General features: G+C 33.9%; 1 protein-coding gene across 1 annotated transcript in view; it reads right to left on the minus strand.

Annotated features, from left to right (window-relative positions):
* The window catches only part of LOC128669928 (uncharacterized protein), a 55,818-nt gene that overhangs the window by 33,819 nt on the left and 1,829 nt on the right, over positions 1-20,170 (minus strand). The window contains exon 2 of the mRNA XM_053745183.2: positions 9,044-9,228. Coding sequence (XP_053601158.1) covers positions 9,044-9,228 — 185 coding nt within the window. The remainder of the gene's footprint in view (positions 1-9,043; positions 9,229-20,170) is intronic.

Genomic DNA, 20,170 nt, shown 5'->3' on the forward strand with positions numbered 1-20,170 from the left:
CTTTAATCAAAGTCAAGTGATCAATTTGAACATCTTGATCTTGAGATAACTGTCGTAGAAGTGTTCTTGTTGTAAAAAGACATTCCAATCAAAACAAAAAATTGAAGTCGTTTCTTCTTCTATTCTCAATTACAGTAGTTTTAATTATCATTGATTATTTAAATCGATACCTGATAAAAATGCTATAATTAATTTGTTAAAAAGTCCGAACTAACACCAACTACAAAAGATATTGGTGCAATTGTTTAAAAATTATTTCAGTAAAAAAAATCAGGTAAAGAAACTGTTTGGTCATAATAATAATATCGATTACGACTAATAATATTTTAATCATGTTGTTCTGACGAGCATCGCAATAATGAAGACCTGTTTTTCTAGTTTTGTAACAGAAAACCCATTTTGCATTATAATAGTTTTGCATACATGTTTATATGGAAATCCTTGTCGTATCACCATATCAACTAGTCTGTAATTATGTGAATAATAAAGATCTTAAAGAAAATCAGGAAAAACAAACAAATAAACTTTCATTCATAACGTCTTTAAGGTTCATAACGTCGTAAGGACGGCTAGCAGATACCTCAATAGGAAGTCAAGGACACTGAGCTCCAACTCCTAACAACTAGGAAAACGCTCAGACGAGAGAAATAGGGAAAATCAATAGCATACTTCTTTTCTTTTCTACTTCACACAATGTCAGGCGTGCTCAGTTTGACCACTGGCTGAATATCATTATTGACAAAATAAATCTCTTTGGAGTTGTTACTTTTGAAAATATTTCACATGATCTTCAGACTTTTGCTGTGACATTTTCCATTACTTTCTTTCTTTCTCTGTACTTCAAGAATAACTTTACTTTTTGATTTGCAGCTCCAATATAATACATATATTTGTATCTATATAACTGTTCCTTTTTTCTAGTGTTTGTTTACTCGTTTACCTTTGACTTTTGCTTTTCCTAAACACAGCTGGAGAGCAGTAACTGTGCTCTACACTTTTCCAATTTATATCCATCCGTCCATGAAACGCATCCGTGTCAATTCATCTTAGTTGCAAGTAATCGGTCACGGGATGCACCTTGTGACCTATTGAAGCCCTGTTGTTGAACATTTAGAGGTAACTTCTTAGAACAAGAACAGAGCTAAAATAACACTTTTCGTGAAAAAATGTATTAGTATATTCAGCCGAAAAACACATTAAATTTAAAAAAGAAGTACTCTGTACATAAAAAATGAAATAAAACTTTAAAAAAAAGAGCCAATTAAACTTTTGGTTCTTTTTTTGTTTTAATTATATTTCGGTATTCGCGGAAGACCAACGCCCAGGACGCAATGCTGAGCGAAATCAATTTTTTGTTTGATTGTAATGAAACACAAGGCTGCTTACAGAAAAAATCGTATAAAAACACGTAAGGTGCAATATATACTTATGTTTATAACACCAAAATCGAATTAGATTAAGGTTGAAGCTACGTGACTCATTCGATTTTATGGTCTTCAGTAGTGACGTGACCAGTAGATTAAGAAATCTCGGAAATCTCAGACCAAGTATTTTTGTTGTTTGTACGGTTAGGTCCATAAAATGTGTAACTATTTCAGACAATACTGAAAATATTATTTCGTAATACATATTTATATATTCTAGATAATTTAAAAACAATAATTTATTCGTCGTGTTATCTTGAAAATAACGTTAAATATATTCGTAGCTTTTATTTTAAACTCGATTAATTTCTCATAGTCACACTCTAACTCACGTGCTACGAGTAAAAACCGTGTGTTTCTAATCAGTTGATTAAAATTTAGAAAACAGAAACAATAAAATTATTAGACTTGTTAAATGCTAAAACTATAAGGTAAAAGCAAGATATCAATTTAGCCTTAGAGGCATAGTTCGACTAAGTCTAGATAGACTGTCAATAAATAGTACATTATAAGGTACCACAGACCACTCTGTTCCTATGTATACGGTACATACCTGGTACCAAAAAATTGGTCGATAACATTTCTGTCTAAAAAGTTCTTAGAACCACTTGTAGTTTTCCTCATTCATATGATTGTATGACGCTGATCTGATCACACGAAAACATTTGAACTTTGGACTTGATAATTTGATCAATCGGTCATGCTGCCTTAATAATAAGTACGTACAAAATTAGGAAAGACCGGATCCTACTCAAGGATTTATGAAAAAAAAACAGTCCTTCAGCTATATGATGGTGTACATGGCTAGTCCTGGTTACCCATAATACAGTTTCCTTGGATACAAATTTTTTCTCCTATCACTACACAGTATAAAACAAATTGGTCGCTTCCCGCTATCTGTCCCTATATGTCGCTGCTTTAGAACGAAAGTGACTTAATTCAAAATCTCAACTTTTTGGGAAATCGCAAAATAAGATTTCATGTTTATTAATTTTTTCATAAGTTAAAGTATATTTCTGAAACGAAGTATGTTAATTGTCTTTTTATGTTTGACATGGTTTCATTAACTATTAGGCTTGATAATAATTGTCTTTTTTTCAAATTATTTTGATAAATAATATTTTAAAATAACGATTTTCAAAAACTAGTCACTATAAGGTCACCCTTTGACCGAACTTATTCTATAAGAGTTTGACTTAATATGAATTAGGTCAGTTTCATTTTAATAACTTAAAATTTATGTGTGGCATTTTGAGTAATATGTCATTTTTGTATTAAAATAAGATTAAGTTGTTTACTAATAAGTCATTTTAATAAAAACTATTTAATAATAAAACCCAAGATTGTGTTCAAGTTATTTATTGTATTGAAATAATAACATATTTTATAGTATTGTTCAGAGTTCTGCCTGCCTGCAGTTGGCATATACAAGGTATACCACTACCTCCGTCATAGCCGTTAGGTATGCATAGGGTACCCCAATTAAAGTGACTTCAGAATAATCATTTGACAGGGAAAAATAAAAAAAAAAACAATATAAAAAATAATAATAAATAATCAAAATAAGTGAACATTGCGGCATCGTATCAATCGCTCACGCACGAATCAGCTATGAGCCGTTAGTTTGTGTGTGTGTATCGCTATAGTGAAAGCGCTATGCGGCGATGCGAAGGGCACTGTTCATTGCACGTTTTAAATTTTAGCGTTAGTTTAGATAGGGAATTCTTTAATATTTTTATGAGGTTTCTTTGGATGAAATGACGGTTACAAGATAAATTATATAAATTTGCGAAAAAAAAAAATTCAATCCAACTTCATTATCTCGGAAACTATTGATTCCAAGTATGGATTCTTGGGGGAAAATGTTCATATTAATAGGGAGATGACATGGGTTTCGGCTATATCGAAGGTAATGTTACACCTGTACAGCAGTAACAATTTGTATCAAAATAAACTCATAGTACCTAATATTCTTAAGATTGTGATAATAATATACATAATACTTAGGTATTAATATTTTTCTTAACTCCATAAGACCTTTTCTTGTATTTTCCGATAACTTCAGTTTTCTCGAAACACTTTCAACACAAGGCATCTTCCTTTTGTTTCTCATGTTGACGCGCTAGTCTTTTGTCTTCAGTATAACTGGTCTTATAATAAAATACAAAAGGTTCATTTTTGACAAACCTTAAAACGCGTATTTTACATCATCCCACAAAATCTGCTCCTTGTCATCATTGTCCTCATTGAAATTGTAGCCCCACTCGTTTTGCAAAGCTTTCAAATCTAACATAGTATCATAGCTCATAGCTAAAGAAAAATGCTGAACCTTGAGAGGTGTCCCAATTTTTAGAGCTCTTAATTAAGCTTATAATATTTATATATCGATAAGGTGGACAAATTGGGCCCGATTTTGAGTTTTTTTTATTTATTTTTCAATGAGGGAGTGAACATTATCGTCCTCATTTTGCGTGTGCCCAGTAATAAGATATTTATTTATTATTGACCCAATGTGAAATTTCGCTATTATATAATGCATAAAATGACGTTATATATTTATTTTTATTCTGTCCTGAGCAGCCGCTGCCTGAGGGTTGTGGTTCTGTATCAGTTGATATTAAAGACTGGGAAATAAAATCACTTCCTGAATTCTTATGTTCTTGTTGATGATTCTGATGAAATGTTCTTGTTGATGATTCTAATCCAAGAACCTAAATATATATACATATGGCTTATATGTATATATGTTTAGGTTCTTGGATAGCTAAGAAGTTAACTGAGGAATGAAGTGGTGGTTCATTTGTAGCGAGAGAATCGATCGAGTTTAAGAAAGAGAAACTTCGAAAAGTGGTACTTTTATTTACCTCACCAGATACCTATCTGGGTCCCTTTTAGGCTCATTGATAAGTGTTAATGAACGATAAGCAGTCACTAGTGTCTTTGCCAGTCTATTACAGGGTACTCCTAACTGTTACTTGTGGTACAGATTAATAATTGTATTCAGTCTCAGATAGATTCTTCAGCTAAAATGTTTACAGAGGTGATTCATGATCTTCGATTTTGAAAAAATAGTTTAAATTTGTATTATATATACTTCTAATAATTTCTGGCAACGCATTCTAAAAATAAATACTTAAATAAATAAATAGTTACAGGCTCTATTAGATTCAAACGGTAAGGTTCTTCATGCATGATTTTCAAGAACTGGCGTGTTTTTATCAAATGACGCATTCGGGAAAAAGTTTTTTATATTAAATTGTGTTTCCTGAAAAAGCAAAAAATAGAGTGCATGTCATCAAAAGCAGCAAACCAAATCTCAAAAATATGTGTTAATAATAAATTATGTTATGCTCTCAATATTAACCATTCAATTCGTGTTTTTATGCTTACTCTACTTCCAACCTCCACCAACCTTAAACCCGCGCTAACTTTGACAAGTCACATATTATGAGTAGGTATACCTACTTACCGATGTTTTAATACACCAACATGCTCAATATCAGTAAAAGTGATAGAACACATAAAATACGTTTCACAAAAGACTTTAAGTGAGGAAAAATGACATAATGATAATCTAAACAAAACCGGAACTTAAATATTTTCAGGAAATATAAAACGAAGTATGCTTACCTGCTGCTTTTGTTAATTTACTTCTTCGTCCACATTCTTTCTTTTTCTATCATTTTCCAAAATCATGAGCGTTCTCCGTTTTATCTTTCACGAATAACAAAAAAAATCTTATGACCTAAAATAAAAAGCTTATGCCACTATTAGAATAAAATCGACTGAAATCCTATAAGGACGGTATTAACAATAGCAGTTTTAATATAAAAGTGATTTAATCCATAATAGGACAAAGAACATTTTTAACAAAAATGAACACAGAAAAGTTTTGTAGAAAAGTGTCTTATTTATCGTTAAGTCATGACATACAAAACAATTTTAGTAATAAAGTGACGTAAGTGCGAATAAGTCGTATATATTATGACAATATTCGGAAGAATAACGAGTTAAAACCTATTAGGTCAATTTAATTCTTACCCTTTTTTGGAATGATAATGTCTCAAGCGTCAATCGGTCACTCACTTTATTTGCGTTCGGTCAACGTGTTGCGCTTGCGGTTGCGGAAATATCACCAAAAGGGGCGTTGACGTTCCGACCCTGGAGCCCTCGGCGCTCAGTTAGAAAGCGACCAAAATAGAGCGTTCGTACTCTTCTAACACAGTTGGGGCAGTTTCTGATTCATTATGCGATAGAATACGATGTGTAGAGTCGTTCGATGACCTTAAGTCAATTTAAAGATTTTTTGAGTTAAGTCGGTTTCATTCTAACTAAGCGATGTATGCTTAGATTTTTAAAACTACGCAACGAATTTTGTTACGGGTTTTTTTGATTAGATAGTGTGATTCCTATCAAAATTTATTATAGTGTATAATTTACTATGGCATAATCCGAGGGAGGCCGGGACAGGCCGCTAGTAATTAATTTAATTTAATCAAAATTAGTCATTACATCCTTCAACCGTTTCTTGTCTAGAACTTTTTTGGTCCTATACATAAAATTGGTAATAAAAAAATTACATTTTCCTGGTATCAGCGTGGTCGGTCTGAAGGCCGCCGGTGAACGACCTTCAGGGGCTCCAGGCGACTTTTAGGTGTCCTTAGTGCCTCCATTGTTTTCTTTACAAATGTACATAGTTTAGAATACTATGATAATAATAACAAGTAACGTAGTAACACGGTATGCACCAATAATAATCGGTATCTATCGGAATAAAATAGCGAGAATACTTACATCGACAGATCACAATCCATTTTGGTGAATATAGTATTATTATAATATTAGCAAAATGTTATGTCCTAATTTGAAAAATTAGATTTTGTTTCGTCTTACATTTCGAACCATCTTATGTAGACGCCAGAAGACATCTTATGTACACAGAAATGGCATATTTTGTTGATAGAAATCTATAGAAATGCATGAAGATCTTCGGTATTGTTGACTAGGCTCTGTGACTAGGCTTTATACAAAACGTATCTTTCTACATATTTGTTTGTGATAAAGGAAATAGCCTTATTATTATATCGTAAACCAGTTATTGTTATTTCACACTGCGACTCCAATGCACTTATAATGCGCTTCCTGGTTGCATCAAATGCATTGATGTTGCAGCAATCTTGCTGTTTCCGAAGGAGATTCGTGCCTAAACTTTGTTACAGTTTGATACGTGCTTATTTTTTATTGTTGAGCAAGTGGCCAGTACCTATCCCGAAATATATTATCATCATGTGAGTCAAATATATCCGCGACTTTCACATGTTCGTGAAGATTCGTGCGTAAGGACTGTAAAGGCCTACTACCGTTAGTAACGGCGAACAATCTAAATCCTAGGCACAAGGCCCTGGTTCAGTGAAACAGAAATAGCCTCCAAACTGCAAAATAACACATATATTATATATGCAATCGTCAGTCGTCACGTCACGCATAATTAGCAGAAAAATAAAATATGAAAATGTGAATGACTCAACTGTCATGTGATACGAGTTGGAAAAGTCGAATCGAATCGATATAATGTACCTACATGATTAACATTCACTGATAACGGTGAAAAAAAATAACGTTTTTGAAATTAACAAACCGTATGAAATCAATTATGAACAAGCTAATGATTTGAAACGGCTGCATATATTTAAAAAACTAAAAAATTTTAGGAGTCTACTAAGTTATATTTCGAACAAAAGAAATACATTCGTAGAAGACCTTAGAAATATAGATAAATGTATAAATTGAATAGAGTTGCAGGGTAGATAATCATATATATATATAACATTTACAAATAATATCCAAATATCAACAATATAAAACTGAAATCGCTAAATTATCTTTAATTATATAAGACTAAGTATACAATCAATTCGCTTCGCATTACAAAAATATGAACAACACAGCATTTATTAGATTTTTCCTTCCTTTAAACAAATACCACGTCTAATGTATTCTAATACTGTTATAACGCCTTATAGTTTTATTATGTTTTTCCGGAAAGTGTTATTGGAAACCAACACGTTCAAGAATTCACAAGAAAGAACAAACTTCCCATTTCGTGACCATGTGTTATCCTTGTGGCTTATTTTCAGAATAAAACCACATGATTCATGTGAATTTGGTATTTTTCCTGCATTCTTAATAATGCTACCTTGAACATTGCATAATCTATTTTTGTTTTGTTGTGTTTGGAGTTTGAAACGATTATTATTCTACTTAAAGGACCGCTGTCCTTTCACGCTAAGTTTGTTTACTTGTTTCAGGTCTACAAAACATTGAATCCACACATCTGAAGCGAAGACCTTGTCAACTATCCCATTCGTCTTCTTTCTGTACCTATCTAGATATTCTGAACATCTCTCATTTTGTTATTATTTCTTAAAACCAGGTTATATATTAGTAAAGAATACCTCTCAGGTTATTTTTATATTTTCCCACGATTCATTAGTAGGCTTCTGATTTAGATTAAGAGGAAAACCACATGCGTTCGTGATGATAATAATAAGACAAAAAAGGTTAATGGCTCTTTCTTTATACTACAACTGGAAGACTAAATTTATTTTACAAACTAACTGTAATTTACCAAATAATGTATCTGTCTGATCGTTTGCTGTATTAGATAGTCTAAATGTAACATATCAAGCAGATAGAGTTAAAAATTGTGTAGGTATCAGTGTTGTGTAGTGTAGCGGCTCACTGGTTCGTCACATCAAGCAAATTTATGAGAAATATAGATGACAAATGTTATTTTACCAGAAATTGGTGAATAGGCCCAAAGTGTACCATTACTATATATAACTAAATATGCAGTTGTGCCTTGCATATTGCAGCATCCTTGCATACATGAACGATTGTATGTCCTGTGCATAGTGCATTGGCCCCATTAGCACAAAGCTGACAGACAACCAGATACAGAATGTGTTGTGAATATAGAAGATTCCTTTTTTATATTTGTGATGATCCACAGTCTTTAAAAAAATGGGAAGGAAGTAAGCATATACAGCAGTACAGTATAAATCTGGGCGTATTTGTTTTGTCCACAAAATTTGTTGTAACTATATTATTTTGCTTTTATAAATAAAACAGCTCGTTTCTAAAAAAAAAATATGACAACTAATTTAGAAGTTCTAATGTGGTTTTTGATGAAATTGTGGTAAAGAGAAAAGAATTTATCGCGGCAAGTCAAAAAAGACGCGACCTTGCAACTGTGAAAAATTCAGTTGACGTAACGGAAATTTTGCAAATCGAATGAAAACGTGTTCGATAATCCGTTGTGTGTGCTTATGTAAGTACATTACTGTAACTAATGCATTATATGCGATTCGACAGTTTTATTTGGTAAATACAGGTAAGTAGTTATTTCTAATACTATCGCCATACATCATACTCATGGAAATACCCTTCGATGTGAAACAGAAATTAAGCAACTAAATTATGATATATATATATATTATCTTTCTATATATTATCTTTATTATCATGAAGTAGAAGTTGTAGAAAATATCCAAAATGACAAAGGCAAAGGTTGACAAAGTAAAACGATTATACAAGAAAAGCATGAAGGAATAGTTTACCTTAACATCAATGAGTCTGACAGTGAAGGCGGTGGCATCTGGAGCAGTCAGGATGAGCTGGCAGGGCTGGTGCGGGGCGGTGGAGGGGGGCCGCACCAGCGCGAGTGCTACCGCCGTGTTGGAACCGAAGCTGCCGCCCACTTCTACCTCTTTGGTGGTCCCGCATAGAAGACTAGAGCACAACCCTGGAGACAAAGAATTAAGATTTGAATTTAGTCCGGAAAACACACTGGGTACGCCTCAAATTAAAAAAAAAAAAACTAAAAGAAATTACTGAAATATCGAAAATATGTGATGATAATAATAATTTGTATTGTCTAGTATTATAACATATTTAGAGGTGCCCACGTATACTAAATGATTATGGTGTTCCTCAGGGTAGTGTACTGGGTATCTCACTATTTATTCTTCGTGTCGACTTTGCTAATTGGAGTATTATAATACTATAATATGTACATAAGGAAAATGTGTTAGGTGTTTTAAGTACAAAGATTCAACAGAAGCCTTCAACAGAAGAAGAATATGCAGTATCTAACATAAAACTGTCGTTATACTATAGTATAACTCACTAGTACTAGGATTTTAAAACATTAACTGGACTTAAAGTGGACTCCTACCCTAAATTGCCTCAGGAAACCTAAACATAGACAGCAAACAAATCTGTAAAGCCTGTGAAAAAACTAACAAAGGCATTATTTACATATAACTGGTGTTTCAATCACGGTGCCTTTTTATATCAGCAAAAAATGCGCGTTATCATTTCGGTCTAGTCGACCGACCTTCGGGCAAATTCCGCCGGCTATTCTATTGTGGTTCTGATAGGCATAGACTAATAGAACCTGTAATATAACAGTTCTGTCATGTAACTGAGAAAGAAACATCTCAAATTTTTATATTTATACAGTATTATCACTACTTTATGCCTTTTGACAACCTCGGTGGCGAAGTGGTAAAGTGCTTGCCTCTGAACCGGGAGGTCCCGGGTTCAAGCGCCGGTCGGGTCATGATGGAAAATGATCTTTTTCTGATTGGCCCCGGGCCAATCTTGGATGTTTATCTATATATCTATATGTTATAAAATATAGTATCGTTGAGTTAGTATCCCATAACACAAGTATAGAACTTACTTTGGGTATACTCTATCTGTGTGATTTGTCCTAATATATTTATTTATATTTATTTATGCTTATACACACACGGTACACAGAGACAAGAGTTACGAAACTCGAAGGCCATATAGCTATATTATGTGTAAAGTCAATCAATGCTTTTTCCGCCTTAAATTCATTTCTATGTCATTAATCTCTTTGGACCATTGTTAACTTCGTCTGTACTGTACGTGTCTTCATTCATTGTTATATGGTCATCATCTGCGTTACCTCATCGGTACCTCAAGGTAATATTATATGATAATACTTAACCAAGAGCCGTAAGCGAAAATGTTAACGATTTCAACGGTCGAGTTATTATGTACAGGAGAAACAATATTAGAAAATTAATAATAACATAGGTCAAACATTAATAAAACATTAGACAAAATTTTACCGGAAAAATGTTAGCCTTCTGATGAACAAATAACATTTAGATTCTAGCAAAGTGTAGCAAGAAAGTCACGCCCTGTGCAAATGAGCACTATGTCACTCATAATGATTTGAACAAGTATCTAGTGACACAAGTAAATCCACACTTTCTCTAGACAAAATATACTTTAACACTCGACTTTCTATAGCTATCAAGTCAAGTATGCATGCGCAAATGAAACAACAATTTCTATTTTTAACCTCCGACGAAAGCCTGCTGTATTTTTTTATAATAAACAGACATGCGGCTAACCAAATGGGAAGTGATTACCGCAACCAGAGCAATACTAGGGGTGTCACACACCGTTGCCTTTTTGTGACCTTAGGGTCCTTACCTTTGCCACAGTAACCTGTAAGTAATTAAACATTCGTTGCGTCTCAGTGAGATGCCAAAAAATATGATAATGTCTATTTGTTTCCAGAAACAAATTGAACCGTTGCCTTTTTGTGACCTAGGGTACTACCTTTGCCACAGTAACCTGTAAGTAATTAAACTTTCGTTGCGTCTCAGTGAGATGCCAAAAATTATGATAATGTCTATTTGTTTCCAGAAACAAATAACGTTACTATTTATTTGGTAAGGGTGGTCAATCAACCTACTATTGCAAAATGTACAGTAAATATACTCCTTAATAAACAAGTCGCTATGCAAGTCCAAAAGCAGTCCTCTATGAGTCCGGTTCTATTTTTGTAAACAACCACATTTGGTCATACAACTTTAGTTGCAGTCAAAATGTGTACACATTTAAACCTGGTATAGTACCAATCCATGCACTAGATATATCTTCACTGGTAACCTTATATGTAACTAGTTCTTATACATACAACGTACATATATATCCCAAAATTTTCAAGCGGATCTCCGGAACACGCTTTGTCAGATATACCAGCTGTTGATTATTGAATTTTGATTTAATACAGATATAGGTAGTTAAAGACCACAGAGGGCTTAGTGCGGGTTTGCGTTTCACTTTTCACCATCAAATCGATTCGAAGTGAGACGCAGCGAACAAATCACAGTGCGCCATTGTGACGCAACGACAACCACGCCACAGATTGAATTGAATTGATTGGTTCGTTGCGACTCACTTCGAATCGATTCGATCGTGAGAAGTAAAATGCAAACCCGCACTAAGCCCTCAGAGGTCAAAAATATCTCTTTTTCGCGACTTCGAGAGCTAAATATATTGTGTTTCGAAGTTAACAAGTAAACCTTATTTAAAAATCATCTGTCAACGTTCTTCGATAAATTGGTGAAAGTTACTAATACAATAGGTGATTTATGTGTTGTATAAAAATACAAAATATAGTTTATATTGCGGGCCGGTACCACGGCTAACAGCTAGTTTTTTAAGGTCCTCTAAATGAGATTAAGGTCAGTTTACACAAATCCATATAAACTGACATAAAACGGGGCATACAAGAAAATTAATTCATTAAAAAGACGAGACTTAAAACAACACCAATACGCACACTTTAAGCCTTAAGTATTTTATTTGTACTTACTAACATCTATTAATAGCGCGTGGTCGAAGCCTTAAACACCATTAAGCTTAGTGCACACGAGTACAGTAAATAATTTACTAAGACAAATTCTATATCTTTATTTCATCTGGGGTAGAGTAGACATTGGGGAAAAGAAATATTTATTGCGACTTCTTTATCCCAGAAATCAATTCTTTTTATACTACTAAGCAGTCAAACAAGCCTGCGAGCCATTTGATGGTAAGTAGTCACTACTTTACGCTTGTGTACTTTGCGATTGAATTTCGATATAATAAGGGCCTCAGCAGGCGTACCAAGTTGGTTGGATGTAAAAGAGAAGTTTATTTCTAAATTGTTGGCACTACGTGTTTTAATTTAGCTATGTATATGATAGCCAAAGTAACTTCCAACAAATTAGTATGGACTCTTAAAAACTTCTCTGTGGTTTCTATACAACTTCACTGTCGCTATACCGTTGACTCTGCCCGTGTGCCCCAGGCATTAGTTTAGAGACTTTAAAAGGGCCCTAACATACCTATCTATTTTTAGCTCCACAGCCTTGCGTAAGGCAGATTGTAAGTGCAAACACGGTTTGAATCTACAATTAGGTACTTAGATACATTCCAGAGTGGAAGTATGTACAAATCACTCTCTGAACTGAACTGGTGCCAATAACAATAAAATGAAACGTTAAAACGTAAGTGAATAAATAAATACCGTAAGAAAGATATTCTGATAGATAATATATTTGCGTCATTTTAAGTCATTTTAAGTCATCTAGGTCATGTGATGTTACAAATATTAAGTAGGCTAGCTTTTTCCGCGTTTATTTCGTGCATCCAAGCCTAACTTATTATTTTTAATATCCCGGGTTATAAACTTATCGCGATGAAAGCTAGGAGAGGAGAAGAAAAGTTGCACTTTTCTTCTCACGCGTCACGACAAAATTACACTTTAAATGATAAAGGTGAACTAGTCATAAAATATATCATTTCTAAACAAACACTAATAAATTTATATAAACAAACAACCAATGCTAATTAAAGTCAAGTGAGTAGCAATAACAGGTTACCTAGATAATCATTATGAATGATAAATTCTATATTAATACTAAATATAACTTTTATGTAACGTAAGTAATTACAAACGAAATAGGTACCTGCAAATGCTACAATAGATACTTATCACTTGTGGTTCCGCCCTGGAATAGGGCCCACTCCTTTTCCTCCAGTGGATGTCGTGTGTTAAAAACAGTTCATTAATGTTTGTTCAAATTAAATTCACTTAAATAGCCACACTCATGCAACCATAAACATCAGTAAAATTTTCTAAAAAACTATGTTCTACGGAATCCGCATGCAACAGCAAGTGTGCCAACAAACGGTCCTCTGGCCTCTGACTGCGCCTGCGCATTGAGAACTATCACATGGGAACGGAGCGCCCGAGAGACCCAATATGTCTGGATTGCACTTGAGAGAAAATTTACACGAAGATATAATAGATTTCATGGAAATATTACTAGATCTAGATTAAGAAAAAATTGGTTACAAGACAATAATAGAATTCATGGAATAAATTTTATGGATTTTATGGAACGCTTTCGGATCTGCCTCGAATAACTAAGTCAAGTAACAAATATTATCATCGTCAAAATCAGTGTTTGGTATAGGATTTTCAATCAACTCTTGTACAATAACAAGATTACGTTATTGCACGGGTGATAATAATAGTATCAAAATTACTTATCTATTGAAAACTATTGTTTTATAACAATAACATTCAAGAAATTTTTGAGTTCCAATTGTGACTTGTACCAATGTCCCTCGTCTTAGCATAGTACCAGTGCATCTAATTGTTTAAGACAATGGAGCATTGTACCACATACTATAACATCACAGCTGTACGTACTACCCAACTAATTGTCTAACTAGACGAACAACTGCATGCCATGTTACCATTAATGCATTCTTATGAATTTAGGCAAGTCTAGATACTTTTGACCGTATCGTGCAATGCTTCCTTACATATGTACATTCATTGGTTTTGGTTTGAAACGCATGTAAGGTTAACAATTAATTCGTTCCGTTGAGTGTTTCATCACTTCAGTGAGAATTTATAAATATTTGACATACTTGAATTTTGGCGTAACCGTTCCAGTTACCTTAGATACTAAATGGTTTTGAAAATTTTGACGAAAAAGTTAAGACAGGACGAGTTCGTAAAAATGATGTCAAGGATGAAATGCGTGCCAATGGTCTGACAATTAGGGATGCCAACACAGCTAAATGGTCTGTGGATGCCGACGACCGTGCGAAGTGGAAGCTAAAACGTAGGGAAGCGGACCGAGGAAGGAAGAAACCGGAAAAAGTTAGGATAAGAGACTATTTGTGAGACAGGAATTTTAGGTCACAAGTTGGGAATATAATTATTTGGAATTGGTGGTCATCAGAGGGTATATATTCTATCATATATTCTAGTATAGCTTCCTTGAGTCTAGAATTGGTAACCTAACATATACAACTACAAACAAATACACTGTCTAGAAAAATTCGGTCACATTCACATTTGATGCGTTTTCACGTAAACAAGTTTTAAAAATAGACGCTACTGTGTATCTGCGTCTTATTAATAATATTTTTAGTATTTTCCGAGTACATATTTTTACTGGTTTAACATCATTTAACATACCATAATATTCTATTAAGTGTCCGCATAGCTATGTAAAAAAACAGAATTTTGAACACAAACTAAATAAAGGTTCTTATATTAAGCTAATTTACGAGTATCCAAGCTTTAGGTGCTTCAGTACTGAATTGATTTAGATCTACAATTCAAGTATCATCTACATTTTCCTTATAAACATCTATGATTTTACTTATCACTTTAATATAAGTATTGGTTTATGGAAGAAATTCAGGAAGAGCAGAGTAATGATGTGTGTCCTTCCAGGTTCCACCTAACAGGTCAACTGATCGCAAACTGACCTCCAAATTAAAGAGTCAAGTGGTCGAAGAGGCCAAAATCGACACGTCCAGAACAAAGGTCAGGTTATCTGGTGCAATTGCTGTTGAAGGTTGAAAAATACTTTAATTAGGTACAATGTTTTCTGAATCAGTTTTATGGAGCAGAAGAAAATGTAAAAATAATAGTTTATTTTGGTAAACACGAAAAGTTTGCTTTGGATGAAATAGGTAAACAATGAAACTACGCTGCTAGATTTGAGAGTCTTAAATGAGTGTTACCTATTTAGTTATCTGGAATACCTACCTATAAACGATGATACAAATACCAAACCAAACATTGTATCAAATAAAACATGATTATTTCGAAGAAGTTTGTAATACAAACTGCATTTAAAATAATGTTTGCCGAGCAAACGTCGTCTGCAAAAAATATGCCTTTCAAATAGTTTTAAGTAATAACCAGTTCCGTATAGGTGTGACATTTCATCGAAAAGTTCAAGGCTGGGTATTGATAGCCCAAATTGTCGTAATGTCTTCCACGTATGTATGTAGTTTTTGTTGGTAGATTAAAAGTCTCGGTTTTCCATAGAATGCAGTAAATAAAACAATAACACTCGTTCTCCAAGAAACTGGAAGCAGTCCAGTGGCGTCAAAGATTCCGTCATTAATGTCTTAGGGTTCACAATAGATATATAATCGATTCACATGGATATATGCAGCAAACTAGTAATATATCTAGTGTTACAAATGTTTCAAATAATATGTGCAATGTAGATATTATTAAATATTACTTTTAAGGACTAACTGTATTATAGTGTTTGTATGTAATTCATACTTGCCAATTTATGTCCTGTGCTCATTATAGAAGTACTATGAAACAAACGAAGTACACAATACATGTCAAAATATAGTATAGTATATATTCCGATATTTAAAAGAATGTAAAAGAAATGTAAACTATGTCGGCGATGAAAAGTGAATCCCGCTTCGTTGCCAGACTGTGTGCTGAACACGTGGCATCGGTAAGGGGGAACATACACAAACAACTAATTTATGAAACAATATCAATAAATTTATTAGGTCATTTAATAAAAATCTCTAAAATTCGTCAGATAATTTTAAAACTAAACTAAAAAGAGGAAATAAGGGAGGGATGTCGAATAAACAGGGGCCACAAAAGGTGAAGTGATGGTGATGTAAATAGATAGTAGTTAGTGAAAGTACTTATTAAAAGAAACATGAAAACAAGCAAATTGAAAAATTATTAAAAAGAACTTGTGTTCAATGCAATTTTGAATAAAGAATACTTAAAACGAAATGGCGAAAGTGCTAAACTCTTTTATAGAGGCGTGTGACATTGATTATTAAATGATTTTGAATTTAAATCACACTTACACCCACATGCCATTGAAGCGAGAAAGTGGACCGCAAAAAATCACTTTCACAATAAATGTTTTATATTAGTTGCTACTCTTGTATGTAATGGCAAACGTAACTATACTTCCGATGATATTTATGTATCTAAACATTAAAGAAGATGATTTGTTTTTGAACATAAAATAAAACATAATTTAAGTGATTGTAATTTGTGTGAGAGAATGATTTGACTTCCTCCAAATGCAAATACGAGTAATTATTAGTGTACGATAGGACCACCATACACGGGATTGTTAGTTAGTATGACTGTTAATCTCGTTAATGATAGTTTTGTATGACTGTCCATCTCTTTTTTTGCTGAAGTTTCTACGGTCGTCTATCTTAGTCATGACACGGCATCACTCGTATGAGTGCACCCTGAGCAATTTAGGAACGAGGTACATATCAACGCCTCTATAAATAACGTTACGATGTGACGTAGAGTCACAACAACCGTTGGCTCCGTGACAGACGATTGGAACATGGACTGAACTAGCAAGGTCTTGGTCGCGGCCGCTTGGGGAGGTTGCAGTCGGAAACGGAAATCGAACATAGATAATATTATCGTTTATGATAAATCCGAGTTGTTGATTTATTAATCAACATACAAAGCAGTTCATAAAGAAACAACCTACAAGTCTAGATAGCAACTGAAACATGTTCACTTTATAATAGAACTAGTATCAATTCAGATAACAAAATGTTTTTATGTTCTTTCATTGTGTACGAAAGATGCATCCAGTGTTAGTACTTTTTCATTTAAATATATAAACTGGCGATAAATGGTTTGTTTTTGTATTAAAATAGTAGATATTGCAAATTTCATTTATGAATTTTCAACAGTCTCCAAATGAGCGAGCTTTTTTCGCACCTCTCAATTTATATGATTGTATTTACCGTTGAAAGCAATAGAAAACTATTTCAACGCATCAGGCTATAGACGATTTGGCAAGGTTAGACTTTAATATTAATAATTTTGCCATTACAAATTGGCGGAAAGATGTCAGCAATGACAAACTACTTGCGTCATTATGAGCTGTTTGGCATAGTGTCTTAATTGATGTGTGTTAATTACGTACCTACTTTTCTCTTTCGAAGTTTTAGCGGGTATATTATCTCCCTGGATACATATCCAGGGAGATGAATGTTTTGGACGTCAACATCATAAGATAAATTTTGTAATTTTCTGTCCCAACACCAATTGCGCGAAGTTCTTAAAACGTAGGCAATTAAACATGACGTCGCTTCGAAATTTATTTTTTAAGTAGCTACAGTATACGTCCCACTGCTGGGCCTAATTTTTTCGTAAATTTCTATCTTTGGTCTTTTTCTCCATTCATCAAAACCAAGTTCCTCTCGCAGGTCAACTAATTCCTATACTTTGTCGTGTCTCAAGTTTTGATGTCGATACGTATAGGACAAACGCTTCTTAACATGCTATGGCGACTTTTTAGTCGGTGAGCGGCAGCGCTATAATTGAATGATGGTTAAGATGAATAAGTTCACATTGTATTCTGGTACTTAACCAGAATACAATGTGAAATTATAATTCAAAATGAAATTATTTAATGTCGGTCAGTAGTCACAGATATATCATGGTTTTCTTCTTGTTGGTGGATATGTTTCCTGCTTTTAATTGGGTCAGAAGACCTTGACAGCTAAACGATTTTGAATTCCGCGTGATTTGTAGCAATAAATTCAACTTTAAATATTCGGCTTAACAGACCACGTACAAGGGCAAATTGGATTTAGAGTTTATTTACTCAATTAAATTGATAAAAACCGTAAAGTGAACACATACTTTACTAAACTTCAAGATAACTTTACCTTCATTGGGGGTCCACGGTTGAATGAAGCTAGGCTTTGGGCGTTTCCAGTAAAATGGCTGAGACCAGTATAGGTAAATCAAGGGGAATTTTAACCACTGGATCATATCATTACTACCATTGAATCTGAAAGGTGTTATAGCAGCCTTCAGTCTTCACTATCAACAAAAGGGCAAGTTGCTATGTAGTTGTTGAGTACCTGTCATTGGCGCATTCGCGGACGCACAACTGCTATAGCAGAATGTTATGACTAATTGTCATTGTCTAACTTCTTTTGTGTCTCGTTGACAATCTAGTGCAAATTTTAAGTTGTGCAATAAAGTTTAATTACATAAATAGTATGGCAGAAAGACGATTGAACATATGTAAAAGATTCTAAATTCGAAATAACAATTTTAATAGCTAGCGGAAATCCACAATAAATATTTAAACAAGTGTGCACTCAATTCCTTTACATGTACGAATGTTTACTATATACGATAAACTTTATTATTGCAGTTCAATGCAATTAGTAATCGTGGGAACGCAGCGGGCGATAAAAAATAGCACGTTGACATACACATGAGCATTGTTTTGACAGATGACGCAGCTGACAACGTAATTAGTTATCCTATTTGATAATTATAGCTGTAAGCAACACTTATTTCCATCGGACTACCTACCTACCAACCTAAAAGTACATAGGTATTATTAGTAGACCCGTTTCTTTGATCGGAGTGGAAAGTCAGATTCATTTATAAGGAATAAACTATTGTTCGGTTCTTTTTGTTGGTGAATTATTTAATTTATAAATATAGGTATGGCGTATGGCCAAGTGGTCCATTGGACCATGACAAACCAGGTTCTTTGACCAAATATGATATTACCTTGTGGTTCAAATAAATTACTTCATTTGAAGCAATTGAGTAGGTACTAGAAATCGGGAATTGTGGAAAGAACAGACATTTCGTCGACCCCAGATAGTGAGATAAGGTAAAGGCAGATGGTGATGATAGTTATTTTAATGTCTCCACCGCTGGAACACTGGTCTCCTTTATGAGGGGATAGGGATTAGGGAGAATATCCTACGATCAGTCAATGGCTTACGAGTATATTCGTTGTGCAATTGACTCGCTTGTCCAATGCGAATTTGTGGGTTTGATCAACGATTACACACGCAAACAACACATGAAACATGGTGATGCTCGTGATTTTGGTCACCCATCCTGCTAGCTACCAATTCATTTACGTAGCAAAACACCTGTGCAGTGTGGGCGTCTCGCAGACAAATGCCAAATAACCAGTTTTATAACTAATCCTTTACTGTCGTGATGACATCAGACCTCACACAGAACGATTAAAAGGTCTATAAACGTGGACTACATTACCGCAATGAATCAATAACAAGGATCTTTTCCTGATTATGCATCTAAAAATAAATAGGCGTTCATGCTGTTTTGGGAGTGAAGGTTTCATTCATGCATGAAAAATGGTTGTCTGCATTGACCTCTCTGGAACAGTACATCTGCGGGGTCCATCGGCTTCCAGGATAATTTTAAGTAAATACCTACCTAAGTCTACCATTTATTCCAAGCATAACTACCTATAGCGGTTTTGTTCCCCTTACACATAAGTATTTATCTTACGAGGGTAAGTATTTATAATTATATCGGTTGATCGTAATAAATAACAAGTTGACCAATCAAGTAATTTTATTTATGCAATGTCCTAACCGAACTTGAAGAATTGGTATGATTCTTTTAAAGTAGGGTCGGCACGCGTACCGCTTACCTTCCTATGCGGTCATTACAACTACTGGATTTGGTGGTTTACATCACCAGCTGATAATGTAATAGGTAGCCTTGTCTATTACTTAAC

Source organism: Plodia interpunctella, chromosome 5 (assembly GCF_027563975.2).
Source record: "Plodia interpunctella isolate USDA-ARS_2022_Savannah chromosome 5, ilPloInte3.2, whole genome shotgun sequence".
NCBI lineage: Eukaryota > Metazoa > Arthropoda > Insecta > Lepidoptera > Pyralidae > Plodia > Plodia interpunctella.